Source organism: Mixophyes fleayi, chromosome 1 (genome assembly GCF_038048845.1).
Source record: "Mixophyes fleayi isolate aMixFle1 chromosome 1, aMixFle1.hap1, whole genome shotgun sequence".
NCBI classification, from domain to species: Eukaryota; Metazoa; Chordata; class Amphibia; order Anura; family Limnodynastidae; genus Mixophyes; species Mixophyes fleayi.
The window spans coordinates 421275895-421291760 of NC_134402.1; the positions used below are offsets into that span (position 1 = coordinate 421275895).

The following is a 15866-nucleotide window of genomic DNA, read 5'->3' on the forward strand; positions in this document are numbered from 1 at the left end:
GTGCCAACATGCTCTGGCACCCAGGGCCCACTGAGACCTGTAGTGCACCAAGACAAAATGTAAATAAACCACATACCTTGTTTTAAACATAATTTTCTTTGAAATAAATAAAAACCACCCCTGTGATACTCACCAACATGCAGGTTCTTCATCTGTAATCCATGATTCTCCATGTGTATAAAATTATATCCCTTGACCATCGCAGCTTGCGCATAAAAAAAAGCCATGTCCATAATCTGTAATCCATGATTCTCCATGTCTATAAAATGATATCCCTTGACCATTGCCGCTTGCACCTAAAAAAAAATCCACAAAAAAACCCCCATACCCGGTCCTGAAGCTTGTAAAAAAAAAAATAATCGTTAGGAACAGTGCTTTGAAAAATTTGCCAATGTTGCATACTAGCTCTTGTGAGCATTGTGAGTGTCCATAAACTGTCACATTTAGAGAATGGCAGCTGTATTGTGCCGATGGCTGGTGGTGCCATTGCCGTTTGAATGTCGAAATTGTGACTGTTGACAGCTGCTAAACTCCATAGTCACAATTTCGACATTTTACCCTTGTTGACATACTGAACCTGTCGACAGTCGGACTGTCGATATTTTTGTTTTGACAGCCTGACCGTCGACAGATCGTACAAAATCCCACACAACCTCATATTGAAATTCTGGTTTTCTGACATCTCAGGACCAGGTGCAGAAAATTCTCTCTGTCTGCATATGTTTTGTGAATCTCTGCTAGATGTGAAATGTTTGGGAACAATGGCGGAAATAATTTTTCCCCTTTGACCTGTACATTTTTGATAATACAACAAAAACCCTGCTATGAAAGGAAGGCTTTGCCGTATTAGGTTGCTCCCAACCTACTATAGCCAGATTCAATAAAACCCTGGAAGAAAGTGTGAACAGGAGATCTAACCATTAGTTTTCCTAGCCCAGATTAAGTGGCGAGAATGGGATGAAGCCCCTGGCTTGTGGCTGCACCCCCCCCCCACATATAAACCATCCGGGAGGGCCCCGTCATCTGTCCATGTGTCCTCTCATCTTCTCGATCCATGGGACAAAGTGGTCCATGCTTGGGACGGCAGGAGAGAATCTTTAAATCAGCTCAAATCAGGTATGTAGTATTTCTTCAAAAAGATTCCCCAGGTATAAACGTACCCTATAGTAGTAATGAAAATGCAGTGGCCTGATATGAGGCTGCAGCATGAAGCCAGTCACACAGCCAGAGAGGTCCCAAGGAAATCACTATGCAGAGCCTTACAAAACGAACAGATCCTTTGTTAATGCTCCTGATACAAGCTGGAACTTAGCAGTATGTGGCCTAGAAAGGCAGCTCTGGAAAAAAATGTACTACTGTGTGCTTGGAAAATGCCAAAAATGTGTCTGCTTGGCTGTCGTTCTTTGACTGAGTGACTCCTTACAAATTATGTACTCTGTGTACTCTAATCATCCTTAAATCTCCCCTCCTTATGTAATCTCTAGCCAAATCTCTCTATGTCACCCTCCACCTAGGCTAGTGCCTTACTGCGAGGTTTGCTATCTTTGCATGCATTACTTATAGAAAATTAACAAAAGCAAACTCCATGCAGTGTCTATTGAGCTGCAGTGAGCTTCAATCAGGCCTCAATAAAATCCCACATTGATACTACATTAATTTTGTAGCTCTTCCTGAATTTTGACTTTACATATGTAACAATAATTGTTTAGATTTCCTTGATATGAATATTGAAATATGTTTTATGGGATATGCACAGTGCAGCCAATCAGAAGGGGCAGTGTGGGAAATCCGCTTCTGATTGGTTGAGCGGGTATTGTTCCTTCTTGTCAAATAAGTTCAGTTTCATTCAGCGTTCCAGCCATAAGGTGCAGGACTTATCTAATAGGGCTTTTCATTTTTTTATCCAATAGGACTACATTTGAAATTATGTTGTAGAGGAAGATAATGGTGACTTGGGGGTGTCCATGTTTTCAACCCTGATATATAAATCTACACTTATCTGGATGACATCAGTAGTACTTACAGTTCACAGTGAGCCGCAGTTAGTACCCAGTTACTTTTTATTAAACTTCCTCCACATATCATTTCATGTGTTTTCGTCTCAAAATTGATCAGAGCCATGTAAGGTCTGGAATGAGGAACAACTTCATCACCATCTATGATTTTAACCCTTGTACCTGTGTGATTTAAGATAAAAATGTCTCATAAAAATCAATTGTACATTTTATACAGAGCTACCAAATACATTTCTAAGACATATATGATATTGTGTATCCCTTACAATAAATTATAATGCTCTTAAGTCACCAACATTGGAACCATTTAAAGGCAGCAGACTGCAAGCCCTATAATTATCAGAAGTTATATCTCTCCATCTAGTGGGAAACTCCCAGCATGCCCTTCCAGCCTCTCTTGAACAGGGCATGTTCTCAGTTTCACAGATGAAGAGACAAAGTTTGCCAATTGCTGCTAATTAGACTTGTTTTGTGGGTAACATTCCTACCAAGATGAAACTTCATTAACACTTATGACCATAATGCAGATTCTAGACTATACCAGAGCAGGATTTATAAAGTATATGCCATACTAATACCATACATTCATGCTATGAGTATATATTAATATTGAATGCTGCATTTCACAAAAAAATAAGGGTGGAATTGCAGGATGTTTATATAATATGTGTTATCTATATAGTATGTTGTATTTGTGGAGCATGAATATACCTATTTTTTTACAAGAGAAAAGTTAGAAGGACCCTCTAAATATCCTGTGCTGGACTCTGATAGTTCCACAAGTACCTGCAAAAAAATCGACTGCATCACCAGCTCTACATACTTAAAATGTTTAGCCTTACATTTTTTTATAGCAATGCTCCTAATGACAAAATCCCTCACCCATTAGATCTGAAATCGGTGATGTCAGGGATGTCCTGATTTTTTAACTGTGTTGACCATGTTAGGGCCAATTTAATACTTAGGCGAAATGGGCAATTATCCTTGTTCCACCTGAATGGGGAGGGGGGAGCTATTTACTCCCTAATAATGGAGTAGAGGCTGGAGAGAGCTTCTATCTCAGTCCCCTTGTGTCCTAGGAAGATGAGACACCCCTGGTTATAAAGATGAGAATATCAGTTTATATATACAGTTTTAAAAAAAGAACCTAAATGCTAATCATAGTCTTAGAATCTAGATACTAAGGGCTAGATTTACTAAACTGCGGGTTTGAAAAAGTGGAGATGTTACCTATAGCAACCAATCAGATTCTAGCTGTCATTTTGTAGAATGCACTAAATAAATGATAACTGGAATCTGTTTGGTTGCTATAGGCACTTTTTCAAACCCGCCATTTAGTAAATAAACCCCTAAGTCTTACATTATTCTAACACTGGCCCAGGTTATAAGTCTAAACTCACATTAAGTTTTAGCCTAAGACTTAGCCCAAACCCTAATCCATAAACCTGGTCCCAAGCGCTAAAAATATCCTAAATTTATAAAAAACAAAAACAAAACTGTGATCTAAATATTTAATAATCTCTCACATAAACAAATAGTGTAAACATTTTGGTCTCAAGAAAACGTTACATATTTGGTGTACAGTTGCAGCTTACCCTTGTGTTTTACAAATTGGACTGATAACCCAATAATGTGAACTTTGCCCTGGGGTCAATAATTCTTTAATGCTGCAGGGGGATAATGAGATTTTGAAATGTTGAGCAATAGTCGATTCAAATCAGTAAATGGAGTTCTGCAAGTGCTGGTCTCAACCTCTCCTCTCCTCTACTAAGTTTTATTGCATACAGAGGCACATGTTCAATCCACCATATGAAACAATACATCTTACTTAAATCTAAAGTATAAAAAAACCCCTTAAAAAAAGGGCAGACTATGTGGAACTTTAAGTTCTTTTCTGCTGATAAATTGTATATGTGTGGGTGTATAAACACACATACACCTGTTAATTTTGTCAGCAGCCAATTAACCTACCAGTTTGTTTTTTGGAGTGTGGGAGGAAACCGGAGCACCCAGAGGAATCCCACGCAAACACGGCGAGAACATACAAAATCCACACAGATAAGGTCACGGTCGGGAATCAAACTCATGACCCCAGCGCTGTAAAGCAGAAGTGCTAACCACTGAGCCACCTTGCTGCCCAGATTTCAATGTTTTTATTATAAGATAAGGAGGAGACAAGATTTTATTTTAAAACACAGGACCTCATCCTTTGGGAAATAGTTAGAGAAGTGGCAACAGTTAATTTTCCTGTTGTACCTGAAATAGTATTCCATCAATCTGCCAGATTTGGGAAGGAGAAGAATCAAATGCCGAATGTTATTTCTGGTTGCATCAACACTACTTCCACATACGACCTTAATACATAACCATACTTGGCAACTACCGGAGTGGAGATGAAGTGGCAAATGCAGAGGTCAAGTGGCAAATGAAGGGAGAACATTGTGCTGCAATTTGCATATTTTGGACCTTGCCCCTGTGGAAAAATGAAGCAATTGCATCATCACACCACTGGTGTCGGCAGACAAAATGACGTGATTGACTGCGAATCAGATCACGGAGGCCCGAGTCCCATACACTTCACTAGTAAGTCGGTGGGATACTGGAGAAAGACCAGCGTCTGGAAGAACTACTACATTATGAGAGAGTAGGCAAATATTTAGAAGGTGGCAGTATGACATGGAAAATGAAAGTAAGCTTTTCACACCTCTATCTTTCTGCCCCAGTTATACACTGGCCTCACAGCACTACTATGTGCTGGTGTTAATGTTTATATAATTGGTTTGGCTATATATGTTGTCCTAACTCCTGCCACTTCTAAACATAGACACAGAGGAGAAGACTGAAGTGAAAAACTCTGTGCTGCTGTTAGAATTCAAATGCTCTGATTGGCCAAAGGTTGTTTTATCACCGACTGCTTCACTTCCTGCATGTCCGTTTGCCCCAGTATTTAGGAATGATTGCAAATACAATCAGTGCCCTCTTCGTCAAATGCACATGCATTAAAGAACTAGTGGATGGATTGTAATACTTTTGTGAAGTGGCAGGTAAGTGAGGATTGCACTTTCCCAAGATTACCCAAAAAAAGAAAGTTATCTTGAGCTGGGGTCATCGATACATGGACAACCCCTTTAAGCACTTTATAAATAAAAAAATGTAAAGGTCATCTTTAATCGCTCACAATATGCAAATCATTGCACGTTTTTAAGGCCAGATGAAGAGGCAGATTTATCAAACAATAAAAGCACTATTGCTGATGATTGTTTATTTTTCCTCTTTATATATAAAGGTGGTTAACACTGCTGTGGTACTAATGTCTACGTGATGCCTGTTCTGTTAGCACCATCTCAGGCGTTAATAGAAGAAGAGCACTGGAAAAAAACCTATATATGTATTAATATGAATTAAATATTTTGTTTTTGTTTTTCAGAGCCGAACTATTTTAAAAAATTAAGAATATTACCCCACCGCCCAGAAAATATTATTTTGTAAGGAAAAAAAATAGATATATCATGTATTATATCTATTGATATAATACATATAATACATGGGCAGCACCGTGGATAAGTACTTCTGCTTTACAGCACTGGGGTCATGAGTTCAATTCCCGACCATGGCCTTATCTGTTAGGGGTTTGTATTTTCTCCCCTTGGTTGAGTTGGTTTCTTCTGGGTGCTCCGGTTTCCTCCCACATTCCAAACCATACTGGTAGGTGAATTGGCTGCTAACAAAATTGACCCTAGTCTGTCTGTGTGTGTGTGTTAGGGAATTTAGACTGTAAGCTCCAATGGGGCAGGGACTGATGTGAGTGAGTTCTCTGTACAGCGCTGCAGAATCAGTGGCGCTATATAAATAAATGATAATTGATATACATTTTTCTACTCTCATTTGTAGCTGACTATAGCTGAGCTGACCTATACATAAAATATTAATAAATTGCAGTAAATGCTGTTAAGAAATGTAATTTTCACCACATCAAGAAGATTTTTTAATAAGTTGGGCAGCACGGTGGCTAAGTGGTTAGCACATCTGCCTTACAGCACTGAGGTCATGAGTTCAATTCCCGACAATGGCCTTATCTGTGAAGAGTTTGTATGTTCTCCCCATGTTTGCGTGGGTTTCCTCCCACACCCCAAACACATACTGGTAGGTTAATTGGCTGCTAACAATTTGACCCTAGTGTGTGTGTGTTAGGGAATTTAGACTGTAAGTCCCAATGGGGCAGGGACCGATGTGAGTGAGTTCTCTGTACAGCACCATGGAATTAGTGGCACTATATAAATAAATGGCAATAATAATAGGCCCTTTTGAGCCTTAAAAATGAATTTTTTTCCAATATAACTAAAGGTACATCACTTTTATTAGATTTAATTTAGAAGTATTTTTCTCTCTTGTGCTATAGTGCAATATCTTTTTTTTTTTTTTTGCAAGGCTTAGTTTACTGAGCCTCTATTTCTCTGTGGTCTGACTATTGGTTGATAGAACTTCACTGAATTCTGGCATCCAATCAATGTTCAGAGTTGCACAGGGCAGGGAGCAGGGGAGGCAAGACTCGACTCAGCAGCCTATTAGGAACATTTTAAAGGAAAAAAAAAATGCAGATGGCCCAGTGACCCAGCCCAAGGTAGCCGACTATGGGACCAGCCAGGGGTGGAAGATGTCCCATGCTCCCCAGCTCAGCCTGCCCCTGACAGGGAGCTCTGTCAGCCAATATTACTGCGTACTGACCGGAGCTCTGCTACCTGGAAGGAGAGAACAGGGCTAGGATTACATTATTTGCTTCCCTAGGCCTTTGTTGTTATGTCCCCAACCCTTAACCACTACAGCACCAAACACTATAGTCTAAAACCCCACCACACCCCATGTGTATTAAATAAATAAATTTAATTTACCAGAAACTAAAAACGTACCCTCTCTCTCAGCCTGGACAGAAATGCAGGTACATATAAAATAAAATAACATTTAATTTTGAACTACTATCACCTGGAACTTAACAAGCAGACAGCATTCCCTGCAATTCTGCCACTCTAGGCTCGGGGTTATCCATAAATCTTGGCTTGTATGAAGGGTTACTGAGTATATGGAACTCAGTACTACGTCAGTCAAAATTATGTAAATATGCCCTTAAGGTACATCACTTTTATTAGATTTAATTTAAAAGTATTTTTCTCTCTTGCGCTATAGTGCAATACCTTTTTTTTTTTTACAAGGCTCACATTAGTTTACTGAGCCTCTATTTATCTGTGGTGTGACTATTGCTTGATAGAACTTCACTGAATTCTGGCATCCAATCGAAGTTCAGTGAAGCACAGGGCAGGGAGCAGGGGAGGCAAGACTCGACTCAGCAGCCAACATTTTAAAGGAAAAAAAAATGCAGATGGCCCAGTGACCCGGCCCAAGGTAGCCGACTATGGGACCAGCCAGGGGTGGAAGATGTCCCATGCCCCCCAGCTCAGCCTGCCCCTGACAGGGAGCTCTGTCAGCCAATATTACTGCGTACTGACCGGAGCTCTGCTACCTGGAAGGAGAGAACAGGGCTAGGATTACATTATTTGTTTCCCTAGGCCTTTGTTGTTATGTCCCCAACCCTTAACCACTACAGCACCAAACACTATAGTCTAAAACCCCACCACACCCCATGTGTATTAAATAAATACATTTAATTTACCAGAAACGAAAAACGTACCCTCTCTCTCAGCCTGAACAGAAATGCAGGTACATATAAAATAAAATAACATTTAATTTTGAACTACTATCACTTGCAACTTAACAAGCAGACAGCTTCCCCTGCAATTCTGCCACCCTAGGCTCGGGGTTATCCATAAATCTTGGCTTGTATGAAGGGTTACTGAGTATATGGAACTCAGTACCCCCAGGTCTACGTCAGTCAAAATGATGTAAATATGCCCTTACTGTACGCCTACGCTTGCCCGCTCCTTCCCCGTTCTGCCTCTACAGTCGCAAGGAGTCGTAAGAGTAAGATGTGTCAAAATCTGTTTACAGATATATGCCTAGTTCTTTGTATGTAAACACAGTAAAAAAAAGTAGTATTTTCAGCAAATAAAACAGTCATACATCCAACTCTATATGACCCTTATGTGTGCTGCAAATGTGTGCAGCTAGTGAGTTCCTTTATAGATTTATTCAATTGTTGATGATTACTATGATTCATTATTTAACCCTCCCAGGTTATTTCGTTGAGAAGGCATTTCTATAAACCATAGAATTTGGCGAGGGGGGGGCTATATATATATATATATATATATATATATATATATATATATATATATATATATATAGGAATATATCTGGGTCAATGGAAAGCTCTCATTGTTCTTCTAGTCAGAGCTAGGATAATATATGACAACCGCTGTTCCCTCAAAGCTGTGTAAAAAATATAGCATTAGCACTGAACTTGTGCGCACAAATCTAATCTGTTCTTTTGATAGACATTAGCAATTGGAATGATGTCTAATTTGGACACACACAGTCTTTGCTGGAGCGCTGGCACAATGGCACGCACACAAGGTCATTGTCTGACTAGATTTTCCGTCCATCTGGATCTACATCTGAAGTATCTCAATAAGATGTTATTTACAGTCTGTGTTCTTTTTGGGTCAATACACACTGCTATATGCGGTCAGTTAGTCCTAACATGACACAATCGAGTAATATCTTGCAGAGCATGTGAGCCCTCTAAAATGCAGCCGTTGATATATTGTAATACCAAATAATGACATGGCATCTTCTTTAATCAAGCCTTATCTTGACTTTCATTGTTGATCAGGATGTGTGAGGAAGGGCAGCACAAGAGAATGCAAGAGAAAGAACAGTTGGTCAGATAAGAGGCCTGAGAAGTCAGAGATATTGTAATATCTGTCTTACATTGATAATACTACTACCGCTATAAATATAATACTGTATCAATTAAGGGAAAGATGTCCTGACAAGTTCCCAGGGACAGAACCAGGTTTTAAGGATTTGTCCATGGACACAGATTTCCTGCACAATATATTTAGTCTTATCCTGTAAATAAAATGCCATTTTCATGATAGTTTCTTATTTTACAGACTTTACAAGCTAAGCTCTACTAAAATAAATACATTAATTGTAATTATTTAATAATAAAATAATGCATTATAATAATTTTTAGTAATTTATAACAGGGGTTTTATTGGACAGAGGTCAACACAGACTGTATAATGAGGGGCACCTGCTAAGCAGCTCGGTGTCCAAATATTTAAAATGTTGGCAACTAGAAGCACAATATTAATAACATTTACATGTTATTATGAGATAAGATGTAGTTGTAGTTTTCATTGTAATAGAAAGAAAAATAAACATCAATCTGTAAACTGCAATGCTTGTAGTGTTGTAGCCATTTACCAAGTGGCTGTTTTGAACAAACAAAAAAGAACTAACATTATAGCCCATAATCTTTTTCCACTTACAGATTTATTCCAGTGTTGTTCATGGCTTCCTGCAGTGTTTCCACTAACCGGTCCCGCACTGTTTTCCCGGTTTTCCAAGAAAAAAAAGGGCAATACCTGGAAATCTAGAATTTGAAAGTGAAAACCCTGCACAATGCTTACCGTGGTGAAACAGTGAAGTTAAAGGGGATAGCTCCTTCCCAAGTCACACTGGAACAATTAAGACCTGGGGATGCTGCATGCATTTTTTTCTGAACTTAATCTCACTCATGTGACAAAGAACGTTACCCCTCCACATCAATGTGACACCATGTGACCATTGCCCTCTATGAACGTCAGCACTTTTCTAGCTGGAAAAACTCTAGTATTCAAAGTGAACGTTTGTCACCAGGAGGCCTATTTATTTTACAGCCAAGGGACAGCCGCCTTTTAAAGTAAAGTTGTAATTTATTAATAAGGCATCACAACAGATATCATAGACAACTGCTGCTTTGCCTTTTTTTTTGAATTCCAAAGCAGTTATTTTGCACTGTTTAACAAGTGCAAGTTGTAAAAAACAGCTACTTGTGCACGATGGCTAACGCCAGCTGAAACTAGTGTTAACCACTGAAGTCTACGAGGATAGTATTGTGGTAGAGGGATCTTCAGATCCCTCACCGCAATTTACCTGCTCTCCCACCAGTTACTATCGCAAAGGTGGCCACTTTGCGTTAGTGACCATAGAAAAGATAGGGTACAGGTCTTCGCAGGAACAGCAGATTTTCGTGACTGCTGTTGATATTGAAGATTTTTAATAAATACTCCCAATATTTCAATCCTTATCTTTGCAATAAGGATTGAAAGGGATAGTGGTTAAAATGTGGTGGTTTATAAATATGCCTGTATAAGAAGCATATTGAAGGAGTCTGTTTAATCACATCATGGAACTCAAGATATATTCATTGGTTAAATGTGCTGCAAACTTTGCAGAGTTTCACACATCATCTTTCTCACTTAGCCTGGGGGACGTCTTGACGGACATACAGCGTTTGCACAAGGCAGCTGTATCCCTGTATTTGTAGTGGGAACCTCTGTGAAGAGCTTCACAAGTGCTGTATTGACAGCTGGGTCCTGATTGGATAGTAACAATACTCTTCAGCCGATCCCACCTGTCACACAGCACTGGTGAAGCTCTCCAGCTGAATTCACATATACAAGTAATTCAAGAGGGAGACTTGCATCACCTTCTTAATTTGCAGTTATTTTACCCTTTTATGACCACACTAGTTATCACATTTATGCAAAGAGCTTGTTTCAGAGGAAAATATTTGTGTATATATCTTATGATTTATTTTAAACATAGTGGAGTTCAGCTGTGTGAAAAAAAACTGTATTTATAATCATATTGCAATCTGATCAGGTTTCATCAGATTAGATCTGGGATCAATTTGACTACTTCTGTCCTTGCTCTAATCAGATTACAATAAAGATGTACAATCAGATTGCAATTATATTTGGCTCAACACATTATAATGGTATTTAACTATGAGCTGATGACCTTGTGCACAATCAGATTTTTGTTGCTTAGGTAGGATGTCAGCTTTTTTCTCCAGCTCACAGGTAGATAGTCTAGAACCAACTTAAATATATGGTCATTATTGCAAGAAATTGCATATCATCTTATTATCAATTTGAAAATATGAATTAAATAAAAAAACATAGGTGGACTTCTATCTTCAGTTACAGATCAAATATCTCTTACCTTCAGAGATCAGCAGGTACGCTGCGGAGAGAAGCAAGATGAGAAAAGGTTTCATGGCTGTTTAATGAAAATGATGCACAGTGTGGATGTTGTGAGCTGTGAACATTTAAATACCCAGTGTTCTCACTACAATCTAAACAATCTACCACTACATAGTGATAAGGGCCATTTACCCTATTGAAATATTTAGTCACCCACACAGGCAGTTTCAATAATTAGTCACTGTGTTTACCAGTATTTCTTAATGTTACATATTGCAAATCTCTGACAGTTGGTGTATGTAGAAAAAGGTTGCGCAAAGTTTGGCAAAGAGGAGTGTTTTGTTTTTTTAATTTAATGATATATCACGGAAGAATGGTCTTCTTAAATAAGAAATTCACTGTTCTGATAATATTGAAAACATCTGTTTAGTTCATAGCTATCAATATGTGATTATTCCAACATTGACCTGTTAATCTACAGCTGTAATTTAGATGGTAAGGAGAGACCACTATGAACAATATTCACTCTGCACAATAAAGGTAATGAAGCTGCAAATATACAAATTGTATTTTGTGATGACATATGCCTATTTTTCCACAAATATGTCTATTTGTATTGGAGATCAGAATATCAAAATAATGACATGTCATTATTAGAGATGAGCGCACTCGGATTTATGAAATCCGAGCCCACCCGAACGTTGCCGATCCGAGTCGGATCCGAGACAGATCCGGGTATTGGCGCCAAATTCAAATCTGAAACTGAGGCTCTGACTCATAATCCCGTTGTCGGATCTCGCGATACTCGGATCCTATAAATTCCCCACTAGTCGCCGCCATCTTCACTCAGGCATTGATCAGGGTAGAGGGAGGGTGTGTTAGGTGGTCCTCTGTCCTGCTATATCTCGTGCTGTTCAGTTCAGTGCTGTGCTGTGCTGTGCTCAGTCCAGTGGTGCTGTGTCCTGTGCTCTGTCCTTCTGAGGTCAGTGGTGCTGCTGGGTCTTGTGCTGTGTCCTGTTCAGTCCAGTGGTGCTGTGTCCTGTGCTCTGTGCTTCTAAGGGCATAGTTATTTCCCCAATATTCCCCTGTGTTTAAAAAAATAAAAAAAAGTTATTTAAAAAAATACCAAAAACTAATTTAATTTTTTTTTAATTACCACAAAATTTGCACAACCAATCCTGCAGTATAAGCCCATTGGTACTGCAATATTACCAAGTTCACACATTCAGCAGTAAAAGTCCAGTGGTACTGCAATATTACAAAGTTCACACATTCTGCAGTATCAGTCCAGTGGTGCTGTGTCCTGTGCTCTGTCCTGCTGAGTTCCGTAGTGCTGCTAGGTCCTGTGCTGTGTCCTGTTCAGTCCAGTGGTGCTGTGTCCTGTGCTCTGTGCTTCTAAGGGCATAGTTATTTTCCCATTATTCCCAAGTATTTAAAAAATAAAAAAAAAGTTATAAAAAATATTAAAATAAAAAATTAAAAAAAAAAAGTAATTATAACCAAATTTGCAAAACCAATCCAGCAGTATAAGTCCATTGGTACTGCAATATTACCAAGTTCACACATTCTGCAGTATCTTGTGCTACATATAATGGAGACCAAAAATTTGGAGGATAAAGTAGGGAAAGATCAAGACCCACTTCCTCCTAATGCTGAAGCTGCTGCCACTAGTCATGACATAGACGATGAAATGCAATCAACGTCGTCTTCCAAGCCCGAAGCCCAATCTCGTAGTACCGGGCATGTAAAATCCAAAAAGCCCAAGTTAAGAAAAAGTAGCAAAAAGAGAAACTTAAAATAATCTGAGGAGAAACGTAAAGTTGCCAATATGCCATTTACGACACGGAGTGGCAAGGAACGGCTTAGGCCCTGGCCCGTGTTCATGACTAGTGGTTCAGCTTCACCCACAGATCTTATCCCTCCTCCTCCTCCCCCCCCTACAAAAAATTGAAGAGAGTTATGCTGTCAGCAACAAAACAGCAAACAACTCTGCCTTCTAAAGAGAAATTATCACAAATCCTCAAGGCGAGTCCAAGGGTGTTGGTGGTTGTCAAGCCTGACCTTCCCATCACTGTACGGGAAGAGGTGGCTCGGGAGGAGCCTATTGATGATGTAGCTGGCGCTGTGGAGGAACTTGATGATGAGGATGGTGATGTGGTTATTGTAAATGAGGCACCAGGGGGGGAAACAGCTGATGTCCATGGGATGAAAAAGCCCATCGTCATCGTCAGAAGACCAAAAAATGTACCTCTTCGGTCTGGAGTTATTTTTATCCAAATCCGGACAACCAATGTATGGCCATATGTAGCTTATGTAAAGCTCAAATAAGCAGGGGTAAGGATCTTGCCCACCTAGGGACATCCTCCCTTATACGTCACCTGAATAACCTTCATAGTTCAGTGGTTAGTTCAGGAACTGGGGCTAGGACCGTCATCGGTACAGGGACACCTAAATCCCGTGGTCCAGTTGGATACACACCAGCAACACCCTCCTCCTCAACTTCCTCCACGATCTCCATCAGATTCAGTCCTGCAGCCCAAGTCAGCAGCCAGACTGAGTCCTCCTCAATACGGGATTCATCCGAGGAATCCTGCAGCGGTACGCCTACTACTGCCACTGCTGCTGTTGCTGCTGTTAGTCGGTCATCTTCCCAGAGGGGAAGTCGTAAGATCGCTAAGTCTTTCACAAAACAATTGACCGTCCAACAGTCGTTTGCCATGACCACAAAATACGATAGTAGTCACCCTATTGCAAAGCGTATAACTGCGGCTGTAACTGCAATGTTGGTGTTAGACGTGCGCCCGGTGTCCGCCATCAGTGGAGTGGGATTTAGAGGGTTGATGGAGGTATTGTGTCCCCGGTACCAAATCCCGTCGAGATTCCACTTCACTAGGCAGGCGATACCAAAAATGTACAGAGAAGTACGATCAAGTGTCCTCAGTGCTCTAAAAAATGCGGTTGTACCCACTGTCCACTTAACCACGGACATGTGGACAAGTGGTTCTGGGCAAACGAAGGACTATATGACTGTGACAGCCCACTGGGTAGATGCATCCCCTTCCGCAGCAACAGCAACAGCTGCATCAGTAGCAGCATCTACAAAATGGCTGCTCGTGCAAAGGCAGGCAACATTGTGTATTTCAGGCTTTAATAAGAGGCACAACGCTGACAACATATTAGAGAAACTGAGGGAAATTATCTCCCAGTAGCTTACCTCACTTAGACTCTCATGGGGATTTGTGGTGTCAGACAATGCCAGTAACATTGTGCGGGCATTAAATATGGGCAATTTCAAGCACGTCCCATGTTTTGCCCACACCATTAATTTGGTGGTGCAGCATTACCTCAAGAGTGATAGGGGTGTGCAGGAGATGCTTGTGGTGGCGCGCAAAATTGCTGGACACTTTCGGCATTCAGCCAGTGCCTACCGCAGACGAGAGGCACATCAAAAAAGCATGAACCTGCCCTGCCATCACCTTAAACAAGAGGTTGTGACGCGCTGGAACTCCACCCTCTATATGCTGCAGAGGATGGAGGAGCAGCAAAAGGCCATTCAGGCCTACACAGCCACCTACGACATAGGCAAAGGAGTGGGGATGCGCCTCAGTCAAGCGCAGTGGAGACTGATTTCCGTGTTGTGCAAGGTTCTGCAGCCATTTGAACTTGCCACACGAGAAGTCAGTTCCGACACTGCCAGCTTGAGTCAGGTCATTCCCCTGATCAGGCTGTTGCAGAAGCAGCTGGAGAAAGTGAGGGAGGAGCTGGTAAGCCATTGCGATTACACCAAGCATGTAGCTCTTGTGGATGTAGCCCTTCGTACGCTTTGCCAGGATCAGAGGGTGGTCACTCTTTTAAAGTCAGAGGAATACATTCTGGCCACCGTGCTCGATCCTCGGTTTAAAGCGTATGTTGTGTCTCTGTTTCCGGCGGACACAAGTTTACAGCGGTGCAAATACCTGCTGGTCAGGAGATTGTCCTCTGAAGAGGACCGTGACATGCCAACAGCTCCACCCTCATTTTCTTCCACATCTATGGCTGCGAGGAAAAAGCTCAGTTTTGCCAAAAGAGGCGCTGGCGGGGATGCTGATAACATCTGGTCCGGATTGAAGGACCTGCCAACCATTGCAGACATGTCTACTCTCGCTGCATTGGATGCTGTCACAATAGAAAAAATTGTGGATGATTACTTTGCTGACACCATCCAAGTAGACATGTCAGACAGTCCATATTGTTACTGGCAGGAAAAAAAGGCAGTTTGGAAGCCCCTGTACAAACTGGCTCTATTTTACCTGAGTTGTCCCCCCTCCAGTGTGTACTCGGAAAGAGTTTTTAGTGCAGCAGGGAACCTGGTCAGTGATCGGCGAAGGAGGTTGCTTCCTCATAACGTTGAAAAAATGATGTTTATAAAAATGAATAATCAATTCCTCAATGAAGTACAGCACTGCCCTCCAGATAGTACAGAGGGACCTGTGGTTGTGGAGTCCAGCGGGGACGAATTGATAATGTGTGATGAGGAGGAAGTACACACTGTAGGGGGAGAGGAATCAGAGGTTGAGGATGAGGACGACATCTTGCCTCAGTAGAGCCTGTTTAGTCTGTACAGGGAGAGATGAATAGCTTTTTTGGTGTGGGGGCCCAAACAAACCAATCATTTCAGCCAAAGTTGTTTGGTAGGCCCTGTCACTGAAATGATTGGTTTGTT

General features: G+C 40.8%; 1 protein-coding gene across 1 annotated transcript in view; it reads right to left on the reverse strand.

Annotated features, from left to right (window-relative positions):
- The window catches only part of LOC142159241 (granzyme A-like), a 28325-nt gene extending 16510 nt beyond the window's left edge, over positions 1 to 11815 (reverse strand). The window contains exons 1-3 of the mRNA XM_075214010.1: positions 11809 to 11815; positions 11184 to 11240; positions 2024 to 2177 (exon numbers count right to left, since the gene is read on the reverse strand). Of these exons, the coding sequence (XP_075070111.1) occupies positions 2024 to 2177; positions 11184 to 11240; positions 11809 to 11815 (218 nt within the window). The remainder of the gene's footprint in view (positions 1 to 2023; positions 2178 to 11183; positions 11241 to 11808) is intronic.
- Positions 11816 to 15866: the final 4051 nt, after the last annotated feature.